At 38.7% G+C, this 25452-nt stretch overlaps 1 protein-coding gene across 8 annotated transcripts in view; it reads right to left on the bottom strand.

Moving 5' to 3' along the window:
- CNKSR2 (connector enhancer of kinase suppressor of Ras 2) overlaps nt 1-25452 on the bottom strand; it is a 384996-nt gene that overhangs the window by 325593 nt on the left and 33951 nt on the right. For 4 of the 8 annotated variants that reach the window (XM_043504745.1, XM_043504743.1, XM_038375840.2 and 1 more), the window contains exon 2: nt 6212-6375. In XM_043504745.1, coding sequence (XP_043360680.1) covers nt 6212-6375 — 164 coding nt within the window. Of the gene's footprint in view, nt 1-6211; nt 6622-25452 lie in introns of those variants that run through there. The other 4 variants (XM_043504741.1, XM_043504742.1, XM_043504740.1 and 1 more) reach the window with 3 other exon arrangements.

The following is a 25452-nucleotide window of genomic DNA, read 5'->3' as shown; positions in this document are numbered from 1 at the left end:
CACATAGCTGTAGTTGGAGCATTTGATGCACTGCTTCACGTACACCACACATTGTGATAGGCATATAAAGGACCCATGGATCTTGAAAGGTGTGTTGTAGAGAGTATTGATTATTGTAGCAATGGAAACGCATCTGCAAGTTTTGCATCTCTCGTTTTGGTAGGTCTGGTCCTGCTTTGCATTGGTGTGTCCCGGTCTGTGGGGAGCTTGCTTTTGATGATAAGCTTGGTGAGTTTGGGGACGGGGGTTGTTTGAAGGCCAGAAGAGGGGGTTTGGGAAAGATTTCTTTCAGAATGTGGTCCCCATCAAGCAAGCGTTATAACTGTTTGATGATACTCCATATGATACTCCTTATGCTTAGCAGTCTGTCCCAATTTGTAATTTAGCTGTGACACTCTGGATACCTTTTACAGACCTGAAGAAGAGCTCTGTGAAGCTCCAAAGCTTCTCTCTTCCACCAACAGAAGTTGGTCCAATAAAAGATATTACTTTGCCCATCTTTTGTCTCTCCTCTCCTTGGATCAATACAGCTACAACAACAATTCTCTTATTACTAAGATTTGCTATGAGATTTTGCTGACTGAAAAACAAATTATGCCTAAGTGATTGCAATGTTTATCAATACTATCCTGCTAAAGGAAGTGCTAAAAAGGGAAAGCAATTCTGCACAACTCTTTGGAGTTTGAGAGTCTCACATAAATGACGATCTTGGTCCCAGCAATCCCATCTGTGCTTTTCAGATAGCGATTTCTGTATCGCCGCACTATCTTCTGGGACATCAGAAATGCAAATTCTCCTTATGACACTGAAGATTATCACTAATAAAGCAATAATTACTTATTTTTCTGTATGTTCTCTCAAATAGATCACTGTGGTCCTAGTTAGCCAATTGCTCTCATTCCTCTAGCATTTCATATGTCGGAATACCATTGTACAGTAGTAAACATCACACCAAGATCTCAGACTAACATCTTAAAAGAAGTAGTAAAACCACTGGTGTTGTCATGAATGTGACACCAGTTTAAAGCTTGTTATTCCATAATGGACATCTTTAAATACCAATTCCTCTGAATGGGTGTGCACCTTTTTAAACTCTCATAAGCAGCCACCAAAGTTAAATAAATAAATAAAAATTAAGATCCACAACACAGACTGTAAACCCCTTAATTTCACATGGAGGGGGAGGCAAAGGCAGTTTTGTGCACAGGCCTACAGAAAGGGAAATCAGGCAACATCACAGTGCCATCCTCCTCCCTCCTACACGGGTTTGAGGCACATGTGTGGGGAAGGATGGAGGCTGGGTGGACCAGGAGAAAACTGAATAAGCCAAAGGCAAAAGGCATAAAAGGCATAATCATCCCCAATAGGTCCCTTCAAAGACTTCGCATAAAAGGTAATTCAGCTTTGAGGAGTGTTATCTTTTCCCCAGAACCTTCTCTCAGGAGTCCTGGTGCCACATGGAGCTATAAGGAGTTCCTAGTGACATAGCTCCAATGGCAACACCAGACAAAAAGCCCATGCATGAACACAGCCCCTCCAACCAGATGCCTGGCCTCCCACAGCTCCCTGGAAATCCATCAAGTTTGGTGACCATTTCCATGGCCTTATTCCCAAGGGGAAGAAGGACCGAGAGAAACGTGTGCATGGGATATCTCTGCAAATGGATCCTCTCCTCACTGAGGTTTTCATCTCTTGAGGCTGCTGCCCATGGTTTCTCTGTTTTTGTCATTTTGTGGGAAGGGGGGGGATCATTTGGGCCTTTAGCATTAACATAATTTTCCTGCAAGGTTCTACTACACCTTAAAAAAGTAATAAGAACCTTCAAAGTGACCTGTGTGGGCTATTGGAGATATCCTTTTACTTCCTCATTTTATTGACCAGTTATGGACTTTTGGTTCTGTTGTTTAATTCAGGCCAAACAGACATATGAATGCAACTGTAGCTTATAAAAGCCAATGATAAAAGGGATAAGTAATTTTACTCCTATGAACAAGAAAATACTGCCAATAAATATTAACTTTAGTACATATGATCTTCCATTCCTAAATGGAATCTCCTCTCAGTAGCACAGGGATGATTAAGTTTAATGTTCACCATTATTGACAAATGTAATTTTGAGATCTAACTACTGATAAAAGGGAGGGGAAAGGATTTCTGCCTAAGAAATGGTTTCAGAAGATGAGATTAAGACAAAAAAGTATATTCTTAAAAGGAGTAATTCGTGGATAAAGTAGTTCTATTCTTCCATGCATTTGCACAGAAATGTTTCATGTTAGTGATAACTAATTTCATAATGGGTGCACATCAATATTTTCTCTGGCAAATCACACTGCTGCCTTGTCTGCAGTAATCCTCAAGGTTCACAATTTTGAATGCACCAAATATAACCGAGTTCTAGTCCCAGCCATAGCAATTTAAGCAACTGACATTAAGTAAGTTTCTAAGCATGCCGTATCTGCTACTTTCCCCATGACCTATGCAAGACTCAAAGTAAAAAATATCTATTATTTTCTTCTTTTAGAGGGGGTTTCCTTTCCCCACCACCACGTTCTCCATCAATAGATTACACTTCAAGGATGGTTTCATTAGGTGACCGATCTTCAGCCCAGATCTTCAGCTGGTGTAAATCAGTGAAGCTATACCAATTTATACCATCCAAAGGTCTGACCCATAGTTTTTAAAATGCTGTCAAGAAAGAGCCTCCAAAATCCCAATCCACAGAACTTTTAAACATAAGAATGGCTATACCAGGTCAGACCAATGGCCCAGTGGCCAGTACCAGAGTTTCAGAGGGAATGAACACAACAGGACAATTATCAAGTGATCCACCCCATATTGTCTACACCAAGCTTCTGGCAATTTAGGGACTGCAGGTTTAGGGACATGCAGAGCATAGGGTTGCATCCATGATCATCTTGGCCAATAGCCAAGATGTCATCCACCATGAACGTATCTAATTCTTTTTTGATTCCAGTTATACTTTTGGCCTTTAAACCTAGTGCCTAATAATATCTTTGAGTGATCCCTAATTCTTGTGCTATGTGAAGATTCAAACACCACTTCCTTATTCACTTTCTTCACACCAGTCATGACTTTACAGACCTCTATCATATCTGCAGCCCCGGTCATCTTTTTTGTAAGATGAACAGTCCTAGCCTTTTAAATCTCTCCTTATATGGAAGTTGTTGGGCTCTTACCATTCACCAGGCTCCAGTTGTTAGTCCCTGTGGGGCTGAGAAGGGACAGTACTCTCTCTTCCCCTGCATGGGCCACTCCGAGGGCCGGGTCAGACCCACCTCTGGGAACCTGGGAACAGGAACAGGAAGTTCCGCAGCTGCCACCCTCACTTTTGCGCTGCTTTCAGAGCTAGGCTCGTAGCCAGAAGCTGTGGAGCATCCTGCCGCAGCTTCCAGCAGGGCTCTGAAGGCAGCATACCCACGGAGCTTCCTGCAGCTGTGGGGGTTCCCAAAGGTGGGACTGACCCAGCCCCGGAAGCGGCCCCTGGGGGGTAAGAGGAAGTGCCGCCCCTCTCCAGCCCAGCCAGGACTAGCAGCTGGAGCCCGGTGCATGGTAGGAGCCCCCCTCCACTACAATAGCCAGATTTCATGGTCCATGATGTGTTTTTCATGACCATAAATTTGATAGGGTCCAAACCATAATTAATGGTTTCATACTGCCTTTCAAGGGTATACAGACATAAATGAGGCAAAGTGTGCAAACTTCTGGAACTGCACTCAGTCTAAGCAGTCTGTCATAAATGTAGGAGTTGACCTACATTAGTTAGGAGTGTTAATCAGGTCCTGGGACTAATAATTATTTGGGAAGTAGGTTAAAAGGGCTGACTGCTATAAATCCATTGGAAAAGAGACCTGGGTGAATTGGCACACAAGTAACTGACCAAACTGTGTCTTGTGCTCTAGTTTTGGATTGTTTTTCCTCTTTTGCATCATCAACACCGGTGTTGATAACCAGTTGGCACAAAGTGAGGCCCTATTCTGAGGAACTCAATCAAAAATCTAAACAACGTGATTAAGTGTAAGTATTGTTTTCTATTGTGGTTGTGTGATTTGAGTCTGAAAAATGTAAATGGCTATGTGAATCAATTTTCTAGTTTGTGCTAGCCAAATCATAACTCAATGCTATTTTTGTTGTCTTATATCCTTATACTATTAGCTGCTACTGTTAATGATATTTAATAAACTCAGTAAAACTAAATTCAACTTGAATCCTTTTCTTTAGTTAAGCAATTGAAATTAAAAGAACCCTAGAAAGGGGGTATAGGTAATTAATTAAGCACTTGCTTAAATAAGGTTAGTTTTATACCCTATCTTTCTTAAATACCTATACATAACATTGATCACTAATGTCTAAACCAGGGGTAGGCAACTTAGGACACTTGTGCCAAAGGCAGCACGCGAGCTGATTTTCAGTGGCACTCACACTGCCTGGGTCCTGGCCACTGGTCTGGGGAGCTCTGCATTTTAATTTAATTTTAAATGAAGCTTCTTAAACATTTTAAAAACTTTATTTACTTTAATATATAACTAAGCTATTGTTGTATGTAAAGACTTATAGAAAGAGACCTTCTAAAAATGTTAAAATGTATTACTGGCACATGAAACCTTAAATTAAAGTGAATAAATGAAGACTCGGCACACTACTTCTGAACGGTTGCCGACCCCTGGTCTAGACAATAGCACAAACTAAGCATGATGTTTAACCTTCACTACAAATTCCTCATATTTTGTGCATGTAATCCAACTCCATTATATTATTTTATGTGTGTGGTAATTATAAATATATGGTGCATCTATTTCTCAAAATATAAATGATAGTAACTGGGCATGAGGTAACAAGCATATACTAGCTATAACAAATAATGCTCACTCAGTGTAACTAAACGCTTTTATGAAAAAAAAGTTACAATCTGTCTTGTGTACACTAGTGTGCAGCCACTCCAGACACACTAATTTCAATTTTGTTTCTTCTGAGTTAACATTTGTTTTCTTTATATTTTCATTGCACTTTATACTGTAGCAAATAACCTACTTTACATCCCTCTGAACATCTGCAGTATTTCTTAGAAGAGTCCCGTGTGTGTGTGTCTCTCTCTCTACACACACACACACGTGTGTGTACACATACAAAATTTTAAATATGTTCAGACCCCAGAGCTAGGTTCTCCTATTGCACTCAAGCTCTGTGTGTCATTGTCAACAGTGGTACAACTTTACAGAATGTTCTTAGAGGAAAGCGTGTTCAAAACCCAACCTCTATCTTATTTCTTGTCTTATTGTATTTCCCTCTTCTTTTTAATCTGAATCCCATCCCCGCTCCAAACTCCCACCAAAGACATGACATTACAACCTACAGACTTGTCACATCGAAAAACAACTTTGGCAGATACACAGGACTACAAAGCCCCCTGAAAACCATCTGAATCCTTCATCTTGGATTCACTCCACTGGGATTAGGCTTCGCTACAGATGGTTCTGAAGCTCTGAAAGCTAGCTCACATTAAAAACCCCAATAATCTGGAAAAAAATCAAGAACATTTTAGTGGAATCACCCTCTATCTTCTCATTTTATAACCCCATGCCCAGTAGGAGCATCTATCCCACATCTGAGAATGCAGAATACCTTCCTAGTGAGCGTTATACCATTCATGTCTTTAATCAGATGTCAGGAAGCATACATATTATTTACACATTAGATAATTATTTCAACAGTTAATCCTTTTTACTGTAAAATAAAAGCAGCTATGTTTTAACAAACTGGAATAATCATCCAACATGTAATTTATAATACTCTAAGGGAGTGCATGAAAGGAACACTGGAAACTGACTTGATTAATATCAGGACCTTTTGTTTTTAAAGGGCAACCAGAATCCAATTATTGTAATCTCATACAACAATTTCACATTACCATTTGAATAGAAACTAGCCTTTGAGAAGGGGAATTGATCTAGGATGATTTTTTTCTTAAGGATGATGTGCAAGCCTCTCAGCCTCAAATCTGTGACATCAGTTTATTAAATTAAAAGCCTCTTTCTAATCAGCAGCTCAGCATGATGGCATGCACTGCTTCATATTTTACAATATAAAAGCAATTTAGCATTTAATGTGAAGAATTTGTTGAACTAGTCAGCAATCTCTCAAATAATACACATTTCCTGTTTTTTTTTCCTCCCCTCCTTCCCAGGAAGTTTACCAATGCGCAGAGCAAGTCAACTGCTTCCAAGATAAGCTCCTGGTGGCCAATTCGTGTGACTCCCAGATCCTCCAGTTCCTGGTGAGTAATACGTAGTAGCTGGTCCCCACTAATCTTCTCTCTCTCAAAGTTCTTAATATACTGCTGCAGGCAATCATCAAGACCTACAAGAAGAGAGGGAAAAGGGAAAAAGTCAACAACATTCTGGACTCCATAAATATGGACTAAATAAACAAAAGCCCATGAAGGATAAGCAAAATGTCTAAGCATTAAAAAAATAAAAATCAAAGGATCTAATTCTATGCTGCACAGAGAGGAGAGATGGTGGCTTTATGCCACCTTTGCATGCTCCAGATTATGGGCTGTTCCTGGGACCAAAACAGCAGCCCTGCTTCCTCCATTTATGGAAGCCCTGAATCCCTGTAATGCCATGTGTTATGCATGTGAATCTGACACATCTCCTATGCCAGGTCTTCCAAGGACAGCAGCCTAGGGTCACTTATGGCAAACCTATGCTGCTGAGAATCTCCCCTGGCCAGCTGCAGTGCATTAATAGCTGCCATACATTAATAGAACAATATATGGGGGTTGGAATAGGGGAATGAATCTGTCCCAAAGAGTGAGCAAGACTATGTGGAACACGAGGTTTAAGACTTAGTTTGAGTCTAGCTTACTACATATTTTTGCCTGCAGCAAAAACCACCACATAACTTGACATAATTTGTTATAGGTTTTCGGGGCATTTTTTGGACTGGTAGTCTTTGTTGGAAAGGCCCAGAACTGGCAGAACTTATGGGGAACCTTGTGTAACCCATACACCTCCCGGGTGTTGTGTTCCGTCTCCTCTAGTGGTACTGAGACCTTTTAGAGATTAATGAGTCTGCTCTACAGCCTTACCTAAGGGCCATATGGCCTTTAGCTCATGCAGGAGAGGCTCATGCATTTAGCTCCCAAGGTCCCAAGTTCGATCCCGCCCATCAATGACTGGGGTCGGTGTTTCGTTTGCAGAGCATGTGGCCACACTATGTCCCTTGCTATTAGTCTCTGAATTGCATGAAGGCAATGAAGGACACTAGAATTTTATTGGTGGTTATAAGGTGTCTTACAAGTTACTTATCTATCTAGAAATTCACCATGTAAGGTTTAATAAAATTCCTAGTTAAGTACATCATATATTTAGAGTTACCTGGAGCCATTTGGTAGCATTACTTAACAGAAAGCAATATCCATAACTAATTTGAAATGAACTACCTTTACTATAGAGACAAGGTGGGTGAGATAATATCTTTTATTGGACCAACTTCTGTTGGTGAGAGAGACAAGCTTTCGAGCCACACAGAGCTCTTCTTCAGGTCATACACCTCACCCACCTTGTCTCTCAAATATCCTGGGAACGACATGGCTACAACTACAGTGCATACCTTTACTACAGACATTTTAACAAACAAACAAAATCACAACTCATAACAGGAGTTTCTGCCATCCTCATCTTGATATAAAGGTAATAAGCAATTTGCTCTTTAAAAATTGTTACCTTACTTGGGAACGAAAGACAACACTTTTACTGAACAATTAGAAAGCCTAAAAATCTAAGTAAGGCAGCATGTGAGTGCAAGAGCCCGTATGTCTGCTAAATAGGAACTTCACAGGAGTCCCAGGTTATTCAGAAAATTCTATGGGGTTTTGTTTTCATTTTGTATGATTTTCTTCTCTTGGAGAGCAACTAACACACCACGCACACGGCCATAACCTCTTCATGCATCTTAAATCCATATACTTCAAACTAAAAAAACAAACTGTACATCATTATACCATGTAAATAGGAAAACTCAGTCTTCCTGCTCTGATTTCTAGACAGCAAATCCCATTCACTTTACCACATGAAAGTAGTCTGGGCCTGTTTGAGGTTCTGAGCATAATTAGGGTGCATATGCATTTAATTACCTCAGCTCAGAGAGGCTTTCAAGTAGAGCTCTGAATGGCCCTGCCAGGATTCAGTCCTCAATCCACTATGTGGCCTCACCCCAGCAGCACCACTGGGTCATGGCTGCAGGTTCCCATCCCAGGCAAAGCAAGAAGTCTGCATCCCAGCACAAGTACATTTACCTAGAATATGTTCTCTACAGCTGGGAAGTTGCCAGTCCAGCCTGACAGATTCTTCTGTGGAGGACATCACATGGCTTATTTGTACTACAGTACACTAGAAACCCCAACCAAGATTAAGTGCCCATTGTTCTAGACACTGCACAAACACACAGTTCAACTCCAGGCTACTCTATAGTTTAACTTAAACTGCTGATCCAAGTTGCCATGTCTTCACTGCTATTTTTTACCCAAGTTAGCCAATGCAGGTTATAAGAACACGATTTTCTCCTCCTCCCACAGCAGTATAAACAAACTCATAGAGGCACCACACCATGAACCTATCATTTTGTGCCCTCAGTGCTCCTTTTCCTCTTCTAATTGAGTAGCTGTCTACTTACTGAAAGAGACACATACAGCAACATATTAAGAGAAAAATAAGCTTTTTAACAAAAAATGGTGTTCTCCGACTCATTTTACACTAAATACTCCCTCCACCTTCTAATTCTTGAATGTATAGGCTTGGCTCTTGGAAAGCTAAAAACGTCCCCCTACTCTCCAGTAAGAGAAAAGGCAATAGTCTGGTGTTCAAAAATGAGAGCTGATGTAATAAAGTCCCTACCCTCTTATCTCTTGAATCAATACTGAAAAAAGGGAAGAAGGGATTCTGGATAGGTTAAACTGGACCACTGAAGACAAATGGTAGATCCAAACATCGTATGGTTTGGTTGCCATCAATAGATAAAAGGGATGATTTAAATAAAGTAGAAACACGCATGATCTGCCAAGCCAAAACAAAACGGCCTGTCATTTTGGATGTGTTACCACATTAGCTGGTCCATTTGCTATTTATTAAATATTAATTGTTGTTGTTATTATTATTGTTATTATTAAAAGGAAAAACAAGCATTGATGCTTTGGGTATCCAATCCTCATTAAAGAAAAAATGTATAAAAAAATGTAAGATTATAAACGAGGATACACACCCATGGCACTGTGTGCATGTGCGCGCGTGTGTGCACGCATATTTAAGAGGATCCTGCTTCTTTCACAGAATATAGACACCATTACCTCCTCCAAAGGTAGAATCCCTATTCCTAGTTCAGAAGTGTCAATTTTATTTATTCCCATCATTTGAATGGGAGGTCCCCAGTTCACCCAAGTGCTGCCATATCCTTCTGGGACTCTCACTACCGGTTACATTCAGTATAGAGACATGGGGAATAAAGTCCAGCACTGTTATATGATACATACATAGCAGTACTTTCTCCCTGTCACTTCCCTTGCAAAAAAGGCCACCTTACTTTCCAATTTGTGCGTGTGCTGCTTCCCTTTGCTGAAAAGCTTAAAGTACAACTAAAGTTGAGAAAAGGATTGTTCTGAATTTATTCAAAGATTATGGACTCCCAAAAAGCATTTATTCAGACCCACACATGCATCACTCCCCCAAACATATGAAAATAGTTTTCACTGAATTTTTCTGAATAATCCATATTCATATACTTTCCCAGAAAGCTGTTAGAGACCTTGTTAGGCTTTTGAAATTTGAGAATCTCATTTTCCAAGTTATTTCACATCTGAAATCTCTCATATAATGGCACATGTATTTTCTGAAAGGAACTAAATATAATACTTCAAACTGTTGGCAGAACATTTTTTTTCCTGACGATACGACGTGAATTATATATGTAAAAAAATGTGTTAAAACAGATTGCAGACATTTGATGTTTTTTCATGGTAGGCCAAATAAAATAAATAAATAAAGCCAATAAGTACTTTTTTGATATTTCTTCATTTAACAATTCCCAGATTGCTTACATAGACTGTGTGGAAATAATCAAATAAAACATTGATGTAATCAGAAAAACTAGTTTCCTATTACTCCCAGCTAATAATACAAATTAAGAACGAGTCATTATAGAGCCATTCAATAAACATATATTATATGTCAGTTCTAAAGAAAGCTGCATTCAAATAGCACAGTATATTTTTTAATTGTCACTCAGGTATAGAAGAGACTCATGCAGACAGTCTGTAGAGGGAGAGAAATGCAGGCAACTGCCTGCCTCACCAAGTTCATAAAACCAACAAAGAGCAAAGGCATAATTTAAAGGACATTTTAAAATAGCCTACCACAGTAATGAATGAGCTGCATTACTTCCTGTTATCCCAAATCAGAACATCCTTTCTAAATTGCTTATTTTTTTCATTCTATTTCTTACTTAAAGAGCAACTGAAAACCAGGACCAGATTTAGGGGCAAGTGACTGCCTGGGATGCTGGGATTGGGGGGTCCCAGGCTCAGGGTGTTGTTTTTGTTGTTAGCGGCAAAAGGGAAAATAGAATGTTTGAAGTTAAATGTTACAAGTATTCCATATGTGGATTCATTATTCATTAGCCTCCTAGAATATTCTGGATCTTTATAGAATCTCATGGAACCTTCTAGACTTTCCGAGAACTACATTTTCTTTGAACCTCCTAGAATGTTGTCAGCCATGCCTTTGTGAGTGTATAAGGGGAGGGGTATCACCAGTCAGTTAGCGAGATATAAGAACAAACTGAAGTAAGAGCCCAGTTGTGGTACTGTGAACCTGGTTCTATTGTGTAATTGTGAAAGTGTACTTGTGTTTTAAGACTTGAAGAGTAAGTAACAACTAAAAAAGGATGTATTTAATGAGACTCCAGAGATAGCTGTCAAACCCCTATCTATGCAACAATATAAAAAAAAATACTGTTACTTCTTTTGCCATAATGTTTGATGACTTTCTACAACTGCAGAACACAGACTTTTGCTCTCCCCCCTACAGTCTGTTTTCTCCCGTAGAAAATAAAAGATGCCCTCAAAGAAGCCTTCAGGAGCTTAGTACAGGAAACAAAAATATCTGAAATGAACAACATAGACTAGGCTTAAGACAGTAGCTATCATCCCACTGCAGAAGAAATTGAAGAGCTAAGCATAAATGAAGGAAGTCCTATTACTAAGGAATTAGCAGATTTACCTGAAGACAAGGAATGGAAAAGTGAGGAAAGTGATGGAGAATCATTCAATTTTCCTGGCAGTATAAAGGAGAGTGATGATAAAGAAAAATGTGACTCACATGAAAAGGAGAGAAACAAAGAAGAGCAGAACGCCACTAGCCATCACCTTCAGCCCCCAACTAAAACCCCTCCAACGCATCATCAAGGATCTACAACCTATCCTGAAGGACGAGCCATCGCTCTCTCAGATCTTGGGAGACAGACCAGTCCTTGCTTACAGACAGCCCCCCAATCTGAAGCAAATACTCACCAGCAACCACACACCACACAACAGAACCACTAACCCAGGATCCTATCCTTGCAACAAAGCCCGTTGCCAACTCTGTCCACATATCTATTCAGGGGATACCATCATAGGGCCTAATCACATCAGCCACACCATCAGAGGCTCGTTCACTGCGCATCTACCAATGTGATATATGCCATCATGTGCCAGCAATGCCCCTCTGCCATGTACATTGGCCAAACTGGACAGTCTCTACGTAAAAGAATGAATGGACACAAATCAGACGTCAAGAATTATAACATTCAAAAACCAGTTGGAGAACACTTCAATCTCTCTGGTCACTCGATCACAGACCTAAGAGTGGCTATACTTCAACAAAAAAGCTTCAAAAACAGACTCCAACGAGAGACTGCTGAATTGGAATTAATTTGCAAACTGGATACAATTAACTTAGGCTTGAATAGAGACTGGGAATGGATGAGTCATTACACAAAGTAAAACTATTTCCCCATGGTATTTCTCCCTCCCACCCCACCCCCCACTGTTCCTCTGATATTCTTGTTAACTGCTGGAATTAGCCTACCTGCTTGTCACCATGAAAGGTTTTCCTCCTTCCCCCCCTGCTGTTGGTGATGGCTTATCTTAAGTGATCACTCTCCTTACAAAAAGAAAAGGAGTACTTGTGGCACCTTAGAGACTAACAAATTTATTAGAGCATAAGCTTTCGTGAGCTACAGCTCACTTCATCAATGCATCCGATGAAGTGAGCTGTAGCTCACGAAAGCTTATGCTCTAATAAATTTGTTAGTCTCTAAGGTGCCACAAGTACTCCTTTTCTTTTTGCGAATACAGACTAACACGGCTGCTACTCTGAAAACTCTCCTTACAGTGTGTATGATAAACCCATTGTTTCATGTTCTCTGTGTGTGTGTATATAAATCTCTCCTCTGTTTTTTCCACCAAATGCATCCGATGAAGTGAGCTGTAGCTCACGAAAGCTTATGCTCTAATAAATTTGTTAGTCTCTAAGGTGCCACAAGTACTCCTTTTCTTTTTGCGAATACAGACTAACACGGCTGCTACTCTGAAACCTGTGATATTGGAAGACAGGATACTGGGCTTGATGGACCCTTGGTCTGACTCAGTATGGTCATTCTTATGTTCTTATTAACTCATTAGAATTTTTAATTATTATTTATCTAATATGATTTCTATCATTTACACATTGTCTTTGCAATTCGCTCAGCTATGATAATGAAAACTAACTAGTCAACCAGCACTTTTCCTTCTAGTGTGTTTTACTTTCTGGTTTTAATGCACTAGCATGCTGGTTCTCTCCCCGCCTCCCTCACTTTATTCTGCATATCACTTCACAAAAGAGAAACTTTCTCGCTGGTCAACTCTTCTTCCAGTTCGGAACCAATTCAGCATAGCATTTTCTGTCTGTTCTGATTGCCCTGGAGACCAGAGGAAAGAACAATGTAGAAAACTGGTTGTTTGACAGTTGTAATTTGAGATCTACTGCATTAAAACAATGCTGAAATATATGGGCTACAAGTATTATAGGGATGTCGTCTAAATCCCAACAGCGTGGGTTTTTTTTTTTTTAAAAGTTCTTGATACTTTTCTGTTAATATGAGGATTTGTAAAACCTTTTATGCAAAACCTAAATGATGGATCTGGAAACTACATGATGATATCTTTCTATACTATAAAAAGAAAAGGAGTACTTGTGGCACCTTCGAGACTAACAAATTTATTAGAGCATAAGCTTTCGTGAGCTATAGCATCCGATGAAGTGAGCTATAGCTCACGAAAGCTTATGCTCTAATAAATTTGTTAGTCTCTAAGGTGCCACAAGTACTCCTTTTCTTTTTGCGAATACAGACTAACACGGCTGCTACTCTGAAACCTTTCTATACTATATAACTAGAATTTTTCACATCTTATAAATATACATTAATTTTTATATAAGTATTAAAGATTTATAATTTGTATTTGATACCTTTAAAAGATCTATATGTATTTGGTCAAGCTCATCTCATTATCTGTGTATTTATTTTGTTCAAATTCCAAAAATGGTAGCTATGTATTTTAAAATCTACTTGATCTTGATATAAGGCTGTCTGTAATTTTTTCCACTGAACAGATTTCCCATACTTTCTTTTCCTCCATGTATCTAATGTGGTAGGATCTGTTGTCCCCCACCCCCCAAAAATGCACTATCATGCATCTGACTGTAAGTAATAATTGTGCTATAAATAGGTCATTTGTAAAATATAAAGCATCCTTTTTAAAAAGAGATACAGTGTATAAAGTACTTGAAGACTTCTTAACTGTGTTTCCTTCCAGCTTCAGGTCTGCCTTTTCACTAGTGGGAGGAATCTGGATAAATGTTTATTAAAATTTAATCTATAGATAAATAGTAAAGAGATAGAAACCATCTTTTTACCCTTCTGAAACTTAAGGAAATGGAAGCAGCTTCTACACCGACATTCTATTAACCCTTTCACCTCTGTGCATCTTTTTTGACCAAAAGTATCTCCCTTTTGAACCATGAGGAAACTTGAATGGGGACACTTACCAAGAATAGCATGCACTTGTGTCTACAAGTCAAAAGAACAGCTCAAGAGTCCATCTAACACCACCATGCCATTCTACTAGTACTGCGGCTGCTTTCTAACATCTCTCAAGCAAACAGCAAGCATTAACAAAAATTAGGGCTGTCAAGAGATTAAAAAAATTAATCAATTAATCTCACAATTAAATCGCACTGTTAAACAATAATAGAATACCATTTATTTAAATATTTTGGGTGTTTTCTAAATTTTCAAATATACTGATTTCAATTAAAACAGAATACAAAATGTACAGTGCTCACTTTATTTTTATTACAAATATTTCCACTGTAAAAAAACAAAAGAAATAGTATTTTTCAATTCACCTAATAGAAGTACTGTAGTGCAATCTCTATCATGAAAGTTATACTTACAAACATAGAATTATGTACAAAAAAACTGCATTCAAAAACAAAGTGTAAAACTTTAGAGCCTACAAGTCCACTTAGTCCTACTTCTTGTTTAGCCAATTGCTCAGACAAACAAGTTTGTTTATATTTTCAGAAGATAATGCTGCCCTCTTCTTGTTTATAAAGTCATTTGAAAGTAAGAAAAGGCATTCACATGGCACTGATGTAGCCAGCATCAGAAGGTATTTACATGCCAGATGCGCTAAAGATTCATATGTCCCTTCATGCTTCACCACCATTCCAGGGGACATGCATCGATGCTGATGATAGGTTCTGCTTGATAACTATCCAAAGCAGTGCGGACCGACGCATGTTCATTTTCATCATCTGATTCAGATGCCACCTGCAGAAGGTTGATTTTCTTTTTTGGTGGTTCGGGTTCTGTAGCTTCTGCATCTGAGTGTTGCTCTTTTAAGACTTTTGAAAGCATGCTCCACACCTCATCTCTCTCAGATTTTGGAAGGCAGTTCAGATTCTTAAACCTTGGGTCGAGTGCTGTAGCTATCTTTAGAAATCTCGCATTGCTCCTTTGTGTTTTGTCAAATCTGCAGTGAAAGTGTTCTTAAAATGAACAACATGTGCTGGGTCATCATCTGAGACTGCTCTAACATGAAATATATGGCAGAATGCAGGTAAAACAGAGCAGGAGACATGCAATTCTCCCGCTAGGAGTTCAGTTACAAATTTAATTAATGCATTATTTTTTAAACGAGCATCATCAGCATGGAACCGTGTCCTCTAGAATGGTGGCCAAAGCATGAAGAGGCATACAAATGTTTAGCATATCTGGCAGGTAAATACCTTGCAACGCTGGCTACAAAAGTGTCATGCAAACGCCTGTTCTCACATTCAGGTGACATTGTAATTAAGAAGCAGGGAGCATTATATCCCGAAATGTAAACTAACTTGTTTGTCTTAGCATGGTTCAACAAGAAGTAGGACTGAGTGGACTTGTACGCGCTAAAGCTTTACATTGTTTTGTTTGAGTGCAGTTATGTAACAAAACAAAAAAAAAACTACATTTGTAAGTTGCACTTTCATCATACAGAAATCACACTACAGTACCTGCATGAGGTGAACTGAAAAATACTATTTCTTTTATCATTTTTACAGAGCAAATATTTATAATCAAAAATAAATATAAAGTAAGCATGTATACTTTGTATTCTGTGTTGTAATTGAAATCAACATATTTAAAAATGTAGAAAAACATCCAAAAATATTTAATAAATTTCAATTGGTATTCTACTGTTTAACAGTGAGATTAAAACTGCAATTAATTTTTTTAACCATGATTCATTTTTTTGAGTTAATCGCATGAGTTAACTGCGATTAATTGACAGCCCTAACAAAAATCAAAAGCGATAGAACAAATATCATCTTGGTTCAAGGGCAACATTGTTATAATTGTGCCTGAGGGTTGAAAACATCTGGAGTGTGTGTAATACGGTCTGAAGCCAATCACACTCAGGAATTGTTCTAACCGTTAGGAATGTGTATTTTAGAGGTCTGCAACTCAGATATTTATGTAATACACAGTGCATTCTTTATATAAATAATTTTGCACTTCAAATATTTCCCACATAGTAATAAAGTCACCACAATCCCTAAAGATATTTCTAAGCATAAATGCAAAGCCTTATGATAGAACACACTTTGATGGAAAATCCATGGTAGATTAAGTTAAACAAAGCAGAACACCCAAAAGGAACCAACTTTAAAAATTAAGGCTCATCATATAAACATCTCCATTAGTTTTCATTTTGCTTTCCCACGACCATACCCAGTAACCCAACTAGTCATAGTTTCAGACAAGAATAAACGTTTCTGTGAACCAACCTTTAAAGGATGGCCTTTGATATAGGGAATGTTTTTTGTACAGATAAAACTTCTAATAGTTTCATCTTTTCTAGATACCAGTCTCAAATCACAGCTTTTTATGCACACTAGATTAAAAGACAAATGACTCTGAAGAGCTAGACACATTGGGCCTAATCCCCCACTCTCTTTCACCTCACATAATCATTTGCAGCTGTGCGAACCAAACATAAAATGCACCCATATTTGAATGGTAGTACTTGACATCATTACTAATGACCACACAAGGTAGAGACTATTAAAAATCAGGCCTAACAGACAGTCAGAGTGCAAGCTTCCCCAAACTGCGAGCCAAGCACCCTTAATCCTCCCTTGCAATGCCCATGCAATTCCTAATCTTCAGCCTTTCACAAACAGAAATTTTTACAATCTGGCATAATTTGTGATTTATGATGGTTTTGTAATTTGGACCAAAAAAAGTTCTACAATCTGATTAAACTGGTAAAAGACTTTTTGTAACTTAAAAGCATTGATCAAATACATTAATGTATTAATGTCTAAAAAAATTAGTATTTTGTTCTTAATACCCTTAATCATTTTGTCAAAAATTACACTACTAGATGGTGATATCTAGATAGTGATACCTCATGAAATTTTTAAAAATTATTTTCATCCCACAGATTTCTAAAGATGCAGTTCAGTAAGTTGTACTGCTTGCTTACCTTAAGTATTTGCTTACCTAGGTATTTTTGTTATGTATTTTACAGTGACATTAAGCATGCCTAAAGCATATGGCTAGCTGTCCTTTTTAATAGTTGCACAAGTCCAAACGAATAGTTCTTAAATAGGAATAGTAATCCCAGTTTACTTTTCCCATCTCTGTGCCTTGGATCTGCTGTGGAATCTTCTGGCACCATAGCAAAGCTCCTGAACCAAGATAATCCTCTAGAGGATGACATTTTAGAAAGTGCCTGATCTGAAGAATCTGCAAACATATCACTTAACATCCATTATTCCTGACTGCCAAACCACTTATCAAACATGCATTTATCAGTCACACTCCTATCTTCCATTGTTCTATATCCATACTAATGCTTAGGTAATATTTCAGTCTCAAGTATATTACACACATACAGTACCTTAAAGTCTTTCTTCACACTGAAATTCTTGTATTAATTAGAAGCCTTCTTTCTTTATTTCCAGGGCAATGATGTCTTTCAACAGGAAGGCTATTGCCTTAAGCCAAGTACTAGTGGATAAGGACAACTTGTACAGCTTATGAACACAGACTAAGGTTCACCCAGACGCAGACAGCATGCCCCACTGATGTCCCACTTACAGCTGATCCTCTGCACAGTGATGAATTTCACCATTGTGAAGAGAGGAAAAGTAAGAGAATGGAAAAAAAGGTTTCATACACATTACATTTTTGAAATGTTGTAGACACATATCCTGCACTAAAAATTCAGCAACATGTTAGCTGGTGCTCTTTAAAAGGATCTTTCTAAAACCAAAAGGAAAAAAAAGGTTTTTTGTGACAAGGTGTTACATAAAGATTTTTGACAGTACTCTGTTTAAAAATAAACATACATGAAATTTTGGATTTTATTAACTGTGACACTCAGTCACAGAAGAACCCTTCTAACCTAGGTAGCCTCTCTCACCACATTATCCTAATAGCTCACATCACCATCATTGTATCTTCCAGACAGAAGGATAAGCATATGCTCTCCTTCAAGGCAATCACCAGTGTAACTCTGCAGACTAGCCAGTGGAGAGAAACCATTTTGAAACCAGCTTCTTAATTTCCTTCATCAGAAATTGTAGCACTAGCACAGTGTTCCCAGCCTCTAACAATGAAAGGAGCATTCTGGTTTCTTGAACAGCAGTGAAGGCTTTCTTCACAATATATTGATCACAATGACACAAGTCTGCATTAGATAAGGATCTAGGACAGGGCTTGAACTATTTTACTAGACATTTAACAGAGAACTAAAACTAATTGTCAAAAGGTGGACAAGAAAGAGGTCTATGAATGTCATTCTGCTGAGAAACCGAATTCCTCCTTCTCAGCTGCTGAGAAAGGAGAAGGTGCTCGGATTCCTGCACGGGGGCTCCTTCTTACCAACCAGACAGAGATAGATATAAAATTATGGTAAATTTGAAGCTGGACAGAGAAAAGATCTCAATCTCACTTCCCTCTTCCTCAGCCCGAAAACTAGCCAAACCCACACCTCAGAACCTCTGCTGTTTTACCCACCACATAGCTCCAATGCTTCCTCTACTGTCCCTCATAGATTTCCTAAGCAGCAGAAGCATTAAACAGCAATGAACTGACAAGCCTCCTGCTGACTTCACTGCTGCCTACAGGGTTCTGAATAGCAAAAGTGAAACAGACTGGAGAGTTGTTAGTTTCACTCTGTTGATGATACTTGATAAAGTTATGAACAGCAGAGTAGAGTCCCTGGAGCCATCTGTCTGAAGACTCAGGCAGACAGTTCTGTAATGGGTCACAATCAAAAGATTATCACAGTCAAAAGGAATATAAACTTTCTAGGGTTATCAATTAATCACAGTTAATTCAAGCAATTAACACAAAACAAATTAATAGATTAAAAATTAGTCATGATTAATCAGTTTTAATGTTAAACAATAACTGAATACCATTTATTTAAAAGTTTTTGGCTGTTTTCTACATTTTCAAATATATTGATTTCAATTACAACACAGAATACAAAGTGTACAGTGCTCATTTATATTATTATTACAAATATTTGTGCTGTAAAAAAGAAAAAAATAATATTTTTCAATTCACCTCATACAAGTACTGTAGTACAATCTCTATGGTGAAAGTGCAATTTACAACTATAGATTTTTTTTACATAACGGCAATCAAAAATAAAACAATGCAACACTTTAGAGCCTACAAATCCACTCAGTCCTACTCTTTGTTCAACCAATCGCTAAGACAAACAAGTTGGTAAATAAGAAGCAAGCAGCATTATCTCCCATAAATGTAAACAATGTCACCTGAAAGTGAGAACAGGTGTTCACATGGCAGTGTTGTAGCCAGGGTTGCTAGGTATTTACATGCCACATATGCTAAACATTCAATTAATCGCAATTCATTTTTTAATAATTTGACAGCCCTAAAAATTACTATTTTACATAAAAAATTAAAATTCTTCAGAAATTGATGTCTGACTTTCCCATCCTTCATTAGGGAAAGCTTTCCACTATCACTGGCCAATAGATTTTACAAAGGCAGTCCCAAATAAGCTATGGATATTGTAAACCAACCTTTGATGAGAAAAAAGGAGCATTTTGAGAAGCCCTTACTTGATTTCAATATTACTGCCTACTAAGTGTCCTAATTTCAATGAGACTTTACTGAATCACTTCATTTTTGCACATACGGTCTGATTTGTGTCTAATGTAGTCATAGAACTAAAGTGACCTAACCATATTTTAGTGTTGCACCCATCTTCTCTGACACAACTTAACACTTTAGTCATGTGTTAAATTCTGAAGCATCTGTTCGATAATAAACCATTAAACACTTGCCAGGAACCTAAGGATTGCATCAGCATTGCTAAATTGCAAGCCATAATTTAATACTCGTTTGTTAGGATGGTGACCCAATGTTTAATGGAGCTTAATGCTCTTCTGATGCTACTGATTAAATTATGGTGCAGTAGCCCAGTTCATAATCTACAATTTGCAAGGAGACAAGACAGATATCCACACACAGTCTTCACTCATGTCCGTGAATCATTTAACTATCAGGAAAAGGTTTCTTAATTTAAGTTATATTTAAGATACACCGAGTACATTATTCATTGGAATTGTTTGGTGTTTTAAGACCGCTATCTTATTATGAAAAAGCAAAGCACAAATTATTCCTGAACGTAAAGCGGGAGGGGCAGGGGCAGAGGATGGGTAAGGGCACTGACCCAGCATGTGCAATGACTTCATAACATGCAGAGCACTGCCCAGCAAATATAATGTTCCAGCCAACAAGCATCTCTTATTCATTTTCCTCCACTAGGTTGTTTAATGGTTCGGTCACTGCCTAGATGCAGCTGTGCAAACAAACAATCTTTCAATGTCTGGCCAGCCACCATTGGATTTTAGTGGAAAGCCTCTCTCTCTCTTTTTCAATTAGGATGAGGAAGGCGAATAAGCAAATCAAGATTTGCAAACACAGGATTACAGGTTTTCTCAGACAAACAGAATTAAGTATGCTGACACTAGCAGATTTTGAAAGCCTCTTATAAAGTAAATTAGCGAATAATATTCTGTTTTACATATAAGGTCAATGAGCAGGCAACTGAACAACAATACTTTCAAAATAATCTGAAAAAGATTTACCCTTCCCATCTTGTATAATATTGTAGGATCAAATTTTCAAGAACGTACTACAGAAATTACTACATTTTCACCAAATGCTTGGGAAACAGTACTAACCAGGATTTCCATTTTGAAATACATGGAGATAATATTATTGCTTCCCTCAGTGAATCAGTTGCTCACAGCAGCCTTAAACGGTGCAAAATTGCATATGGGCTCCTTCTTCAGAGTAGCACTATCATACTATGAAAATAAGATAAGTATAGAACAACAGAGAATACACATTGAAATGTAAAAGTAACAACATAAATATACTTCTGCTTGAATACTACTTGCACAATCAGCGGCCACGCAAGAATGTATGACTGTCATAGAAAAAGAGTGAAAGACAAATTAAATGCAAGACACTAGCATTAATGCACTATAAAAGCTGAAAAAATAAACAAATCAACCCATCCCCCCACCCCCAAACAAAATCCCTTCACAAATCAGGAAATTCCCCCATCTTAAGATTTCTCTTGTAAATGTAAGTCAACCAGGTTGCACATCCAAAATATAGGTCCAAGTCCTACAAAATATGCATGAGTTTAAGTATATGAGAGGCAAGGTTGGTGAAGTAGTATCTTTTACTTAACTAACTTCTGCGGGGAGAGAGACAAGCTTACAAGCCACACAGAACGCTTCTGCAGGTCTGGGAAAGGAATTCCCAGCAAAATGCAAGATGGAACAGATTGTTTAGCATAGCTAGTTAGCCCATATTGTAAGGGACCATTCAAGGTAGAGTGGCCTCTTAACATCTCTGCAGACATAGGACAAAAAGGGAAGGTTAGTGGATTACAGATTGTTGCAATAAACCATAAATCCAGTGTCTCTGTTCAGTCTGTGATTTTTGGTATCTAGCAGAGTAATAAATTTAAGCTTCCAGGCTTGTCTTTTGAAAGTGTTGTGCAGATTTCCTTTGAGGATGAAAACAGAGAGGTCAGATATAGACTGACTGCTTTGTGAAAAGTGTTCACCCACACGATAGGCAAACAATAAAAGACAAAAATACCCTATGAGAGTTAATTTGAGAGTGTATTGATTGTATGGTTTCACCCACATAATTGTTATTGGGGCATTTAGTGCACTAGATGAGGTATACCATGTTGTTGTGATAGGCGTGTGTAGGATCCATGGATTTTGAAAGGTGTATCATGGGGAGTATTGATAATTGTAATAGTGGAGATTCATCCACAGGTTTGCATCTGTTGTTATGGCTGGGTTTGATGCTGCTTTGAGTTGGCGTGTCCTGGTGTGTGGGGAGCTTACTTCTGATCATGAGCTTGGAGAGGTTGGAGGAGTTGTCTGATGGCCAGAAGTGGGGGTTCAGGAAAGAGTTCTTTCAGAATGGGGTCCCCATTGAGTATGGGTTGTACTTTGATTATACCACCCAACACTGGAATCCATACAGGGTAAGTGACAACTAGGGATGTGTGATCAGAGAAGGTTTTATTTCTGCATTGAAGCAAGTTCTCTTGAGGTATTTGGGTGGCCCATTCCATGAAGCAATCTACTTTTCTGGTAGTGTCTCCTTGCTTGGTGAAGACAGTTTTAAGCATGTTAAGGTTTATATCCTGGCCTTTCTCCTCAAAGCATATTCTGTGGTATCAGAGTGCCTGGCTCTAGATAGCACATTTCTGGTTGTGTTTGGGGTGGTACTGGATCTAGGAAGTTAGGTGTGGTGATCCATAGGTTTCTTATTTATGGTTGTCTGTAGGATTTCATTGTTGAAGCTGAGTGTGGTGTCCAGGAAGTGGATGCCAGCATGGGTGTGTTCCAGAGAGAGAATAATGGATGCATGGTGATTATTGAAGCTGTGGTGGAAATCTATGAGGGAGTGTAAGCCATCTGTCCAGAGGATGAACATATTATCCATGTATCTCAGGTATATCATTGGTTCTGTGGTGCATTTGTCCAGAAATTCTTCTGCAAGGAGGCCCATGAAGAAGTTGGTATATTGGAGAGCCATCCTAGTATCCATGGCTCTTCCCTTGGTTTTGACAAAAAGCATGTTGTTATTGAATGTAAAACTGCTATGGGTGAGGATTAAATGAATGAGTCTGGCGATGTGTTTGGGGTGGATATCTGAGGGTTGTCCATTGTCTTGTAAATATTTGAGGCAGGCAGCTATGCCGTCATTGTGAGGGATGTTGGTGCAAGGAGGAAGGTGACATCCATGGTGGCAAGAATGGTGTTCTCAGGGAAGTTGTTAATATTGTGGAGTTTGTGGAGGACGACAGTTTTATCCTGAAGGAAGCTGGCCCTTTGTGTGGTGAGTGGTATGAAGATGGTTTCTGTGAGCCCAAACCTGGAATTTCTTCCTTCACCCCAAACCCCTCATTCCCAGCCCCACCCCAGAGCCTGAATCCCCAGCCTAGAGCCCTGACCTCCTCCTGCACCCCAACCCCCTGCCCCAACCCAGAACCCCCTCCACACCCTGAACCTCTCATTCCCAGCCCTACCCGGCAGTCCTCACCCCTGTACCCCAACCCACTGCCCAAGCCATGAGCCCCTGACACACCGCAAACCCCTCATCCCCAGCTCTGTTGCATCGTGGGCATCAACAATTTTCTTCAACTGGGTCCCCAGAAAAAAAAAGTTTGAAAAACCACTGCTTTATAGTAAGTGGTGCCAGGGAGCTGCAGGTTGGCCTCATTAACATAGTCATTGTGGTTGAGGACTACAATGGCTGTGTACTACTTCATCTGCTGGATTGATCACTATCTGGTGATTAAAGAAAAGGAGTACTTGTGGCACCTTAGAGACTAACAAATTTATTAGAGCATAAGCTTTCGTGAGCTACAGCTCACTTCATTGGATGCATTTGGTGGAAAAAACAGAGGAGAGATTTATATACACACACACAGAGAACATGAAACAATGGGTTTATCATACACACTGTAAGGAGAGTGATCACTTAAGATAAGCCATCACCAACAGCAGGGGGGGGAAGGAGGAAAACCTTTCATGGTGACAAGCAAGGTAGGCTAATTCCAGCAGTTAACAAGAATATCAGAGGAACAGTGGGGGGTGGGGTGGGAGGGAGAAATACCATGGGGAAATAGTTTTACTTTGTGTAATGACTCATCCATTCCCAGTCTCTATTCAAGCCTAAGTTAATTGTATCCAGTTTGCAAATTAATTCCAATTCAGCAGTCTCTCCTTGGAGTCTGTTTTTGAAGCTTTTTTGTTGAAGTATAGTCACTCTTAGGTCTGTGATCGAGTGACCAGAGAGATTGAAGTGTTCTCCAACTGGTTTTTGAATGTTATAATTCTTGACGTCTGATTTGTGTCCATTCATTCTTTTACGTAGAGACTGTCCAGTTTGGCCAATGTACATGGCAGAGGGGCATTGCTAACCACTAACCCAGGAACCTATCCTTGCAACAAAGCCCGTTGCCAACTCTGTCCACATATCTATTCAGGGGATACCATCATAGGGCCTAATCACATCAGCCACACTATCAGAGGCTCGTTCACCTGCGCATCTACCAATGTGATATATGCCATCATGTGCCAGCAATGATATTGCTGTATTATTATTATTATATTCCAGTGCTTAACCACTCTGACAGTTAGGAAGTTTTGCATATCTGTGTTTGCATAATCAAGGCCATTGGATGATGACGACTATCTGCATTGCACAAAAAAAAAAAAAAAAACAACAACAACAAGATTGCTAAAAGTATGGGAATCTGAGTAGCCAAAGATTTAATAACCCTATTATTCCAGAATATTCCCAGATTCACACCAGAAAAGGTCTGAGATGCAACCACATCACAACTGAGGAAGCTTGCATTTCTCTCTTGTTCTCTAATTAGAAAATTTCAGTCTCTTGGCTAATCAGTTCCTCATGACCACTTATTTCACTATAACTATGGGAAGAAAAACACTGCATTGATATAATTGAGAAATCATTAAAAACATTTATACCTTGTTTACCTGTTAATTACTGTAATACATTTTTAAAGTCTTAAACACAATGTCAAAAAAAAATTGTGGAAATATTCAGGGTTTTTTTTTCTTTTCAAATACACATGCCAACATAAAAAAAATACTAGAATCTCACAGGATGCATCCACAAATAATTCCAGAACAGTTATAAAACCCATGTAATATTGTGTAGATGATGTTCTCTAAATTCTCACCTTATGTTAGCCAGCAAACACTTAAGTACGTGCATAAGTTTACTCACATGTTTTTGAATGTGGATCTATATTTACAAGAGTTTCTACTTTTGTATTTGTAAAAAAAATTCACCCTGAAAATACACCAAACTGGTCAGTGTCATGAAAATATAGGTGTTACCTTGGAATTAAATATGGCATTTACAGGAAATAAAGTTCTGCATAGCATAGAAAACCTAATACTACCACCACCAACAACAGATTTTAGGCCCCAATCCTGCAATGAATTCTGAGGATGCAGACCATCTGAATGGTGCTCATTGCACGATCAGGGCCTCAGGCTTCCATAGATTTCAAAGCACTTTACAAAGAATCTACGTTTTCAGAATTCCGTAGCTGGCAGATCATGAGGGTATGTAGCTATTTTTTGTTCTCTTAAAATGTATTCCATTCTGTAAAAAATAAAATAAATTAGCAACCTAAAACCTGACACTCATCATTAAGCATTCTCTAAACATTATTAAGGAAATTAG

Source organism: Dermochelys coriacea, chromosome 1 (genome assembly GCF_009764565.3).
Source record: "Dermochelys coriacea isolate rDerCor1 chromosome 1, rDerCor1.pri.v4, whole genome shotgun sequence".
Taxonomy (NCBI): domain Eukaryota; kingdom Metazoa; phylum Chordata; order Testudines; family Dermochelyidae; genus Dermochelys; species Dermochelys coriacea.
The sequence above is the reverse complement of the archived record's forward strand: the minus strand, read 5'-3'. Positions and strand labels throughout refer to the sequence as shown.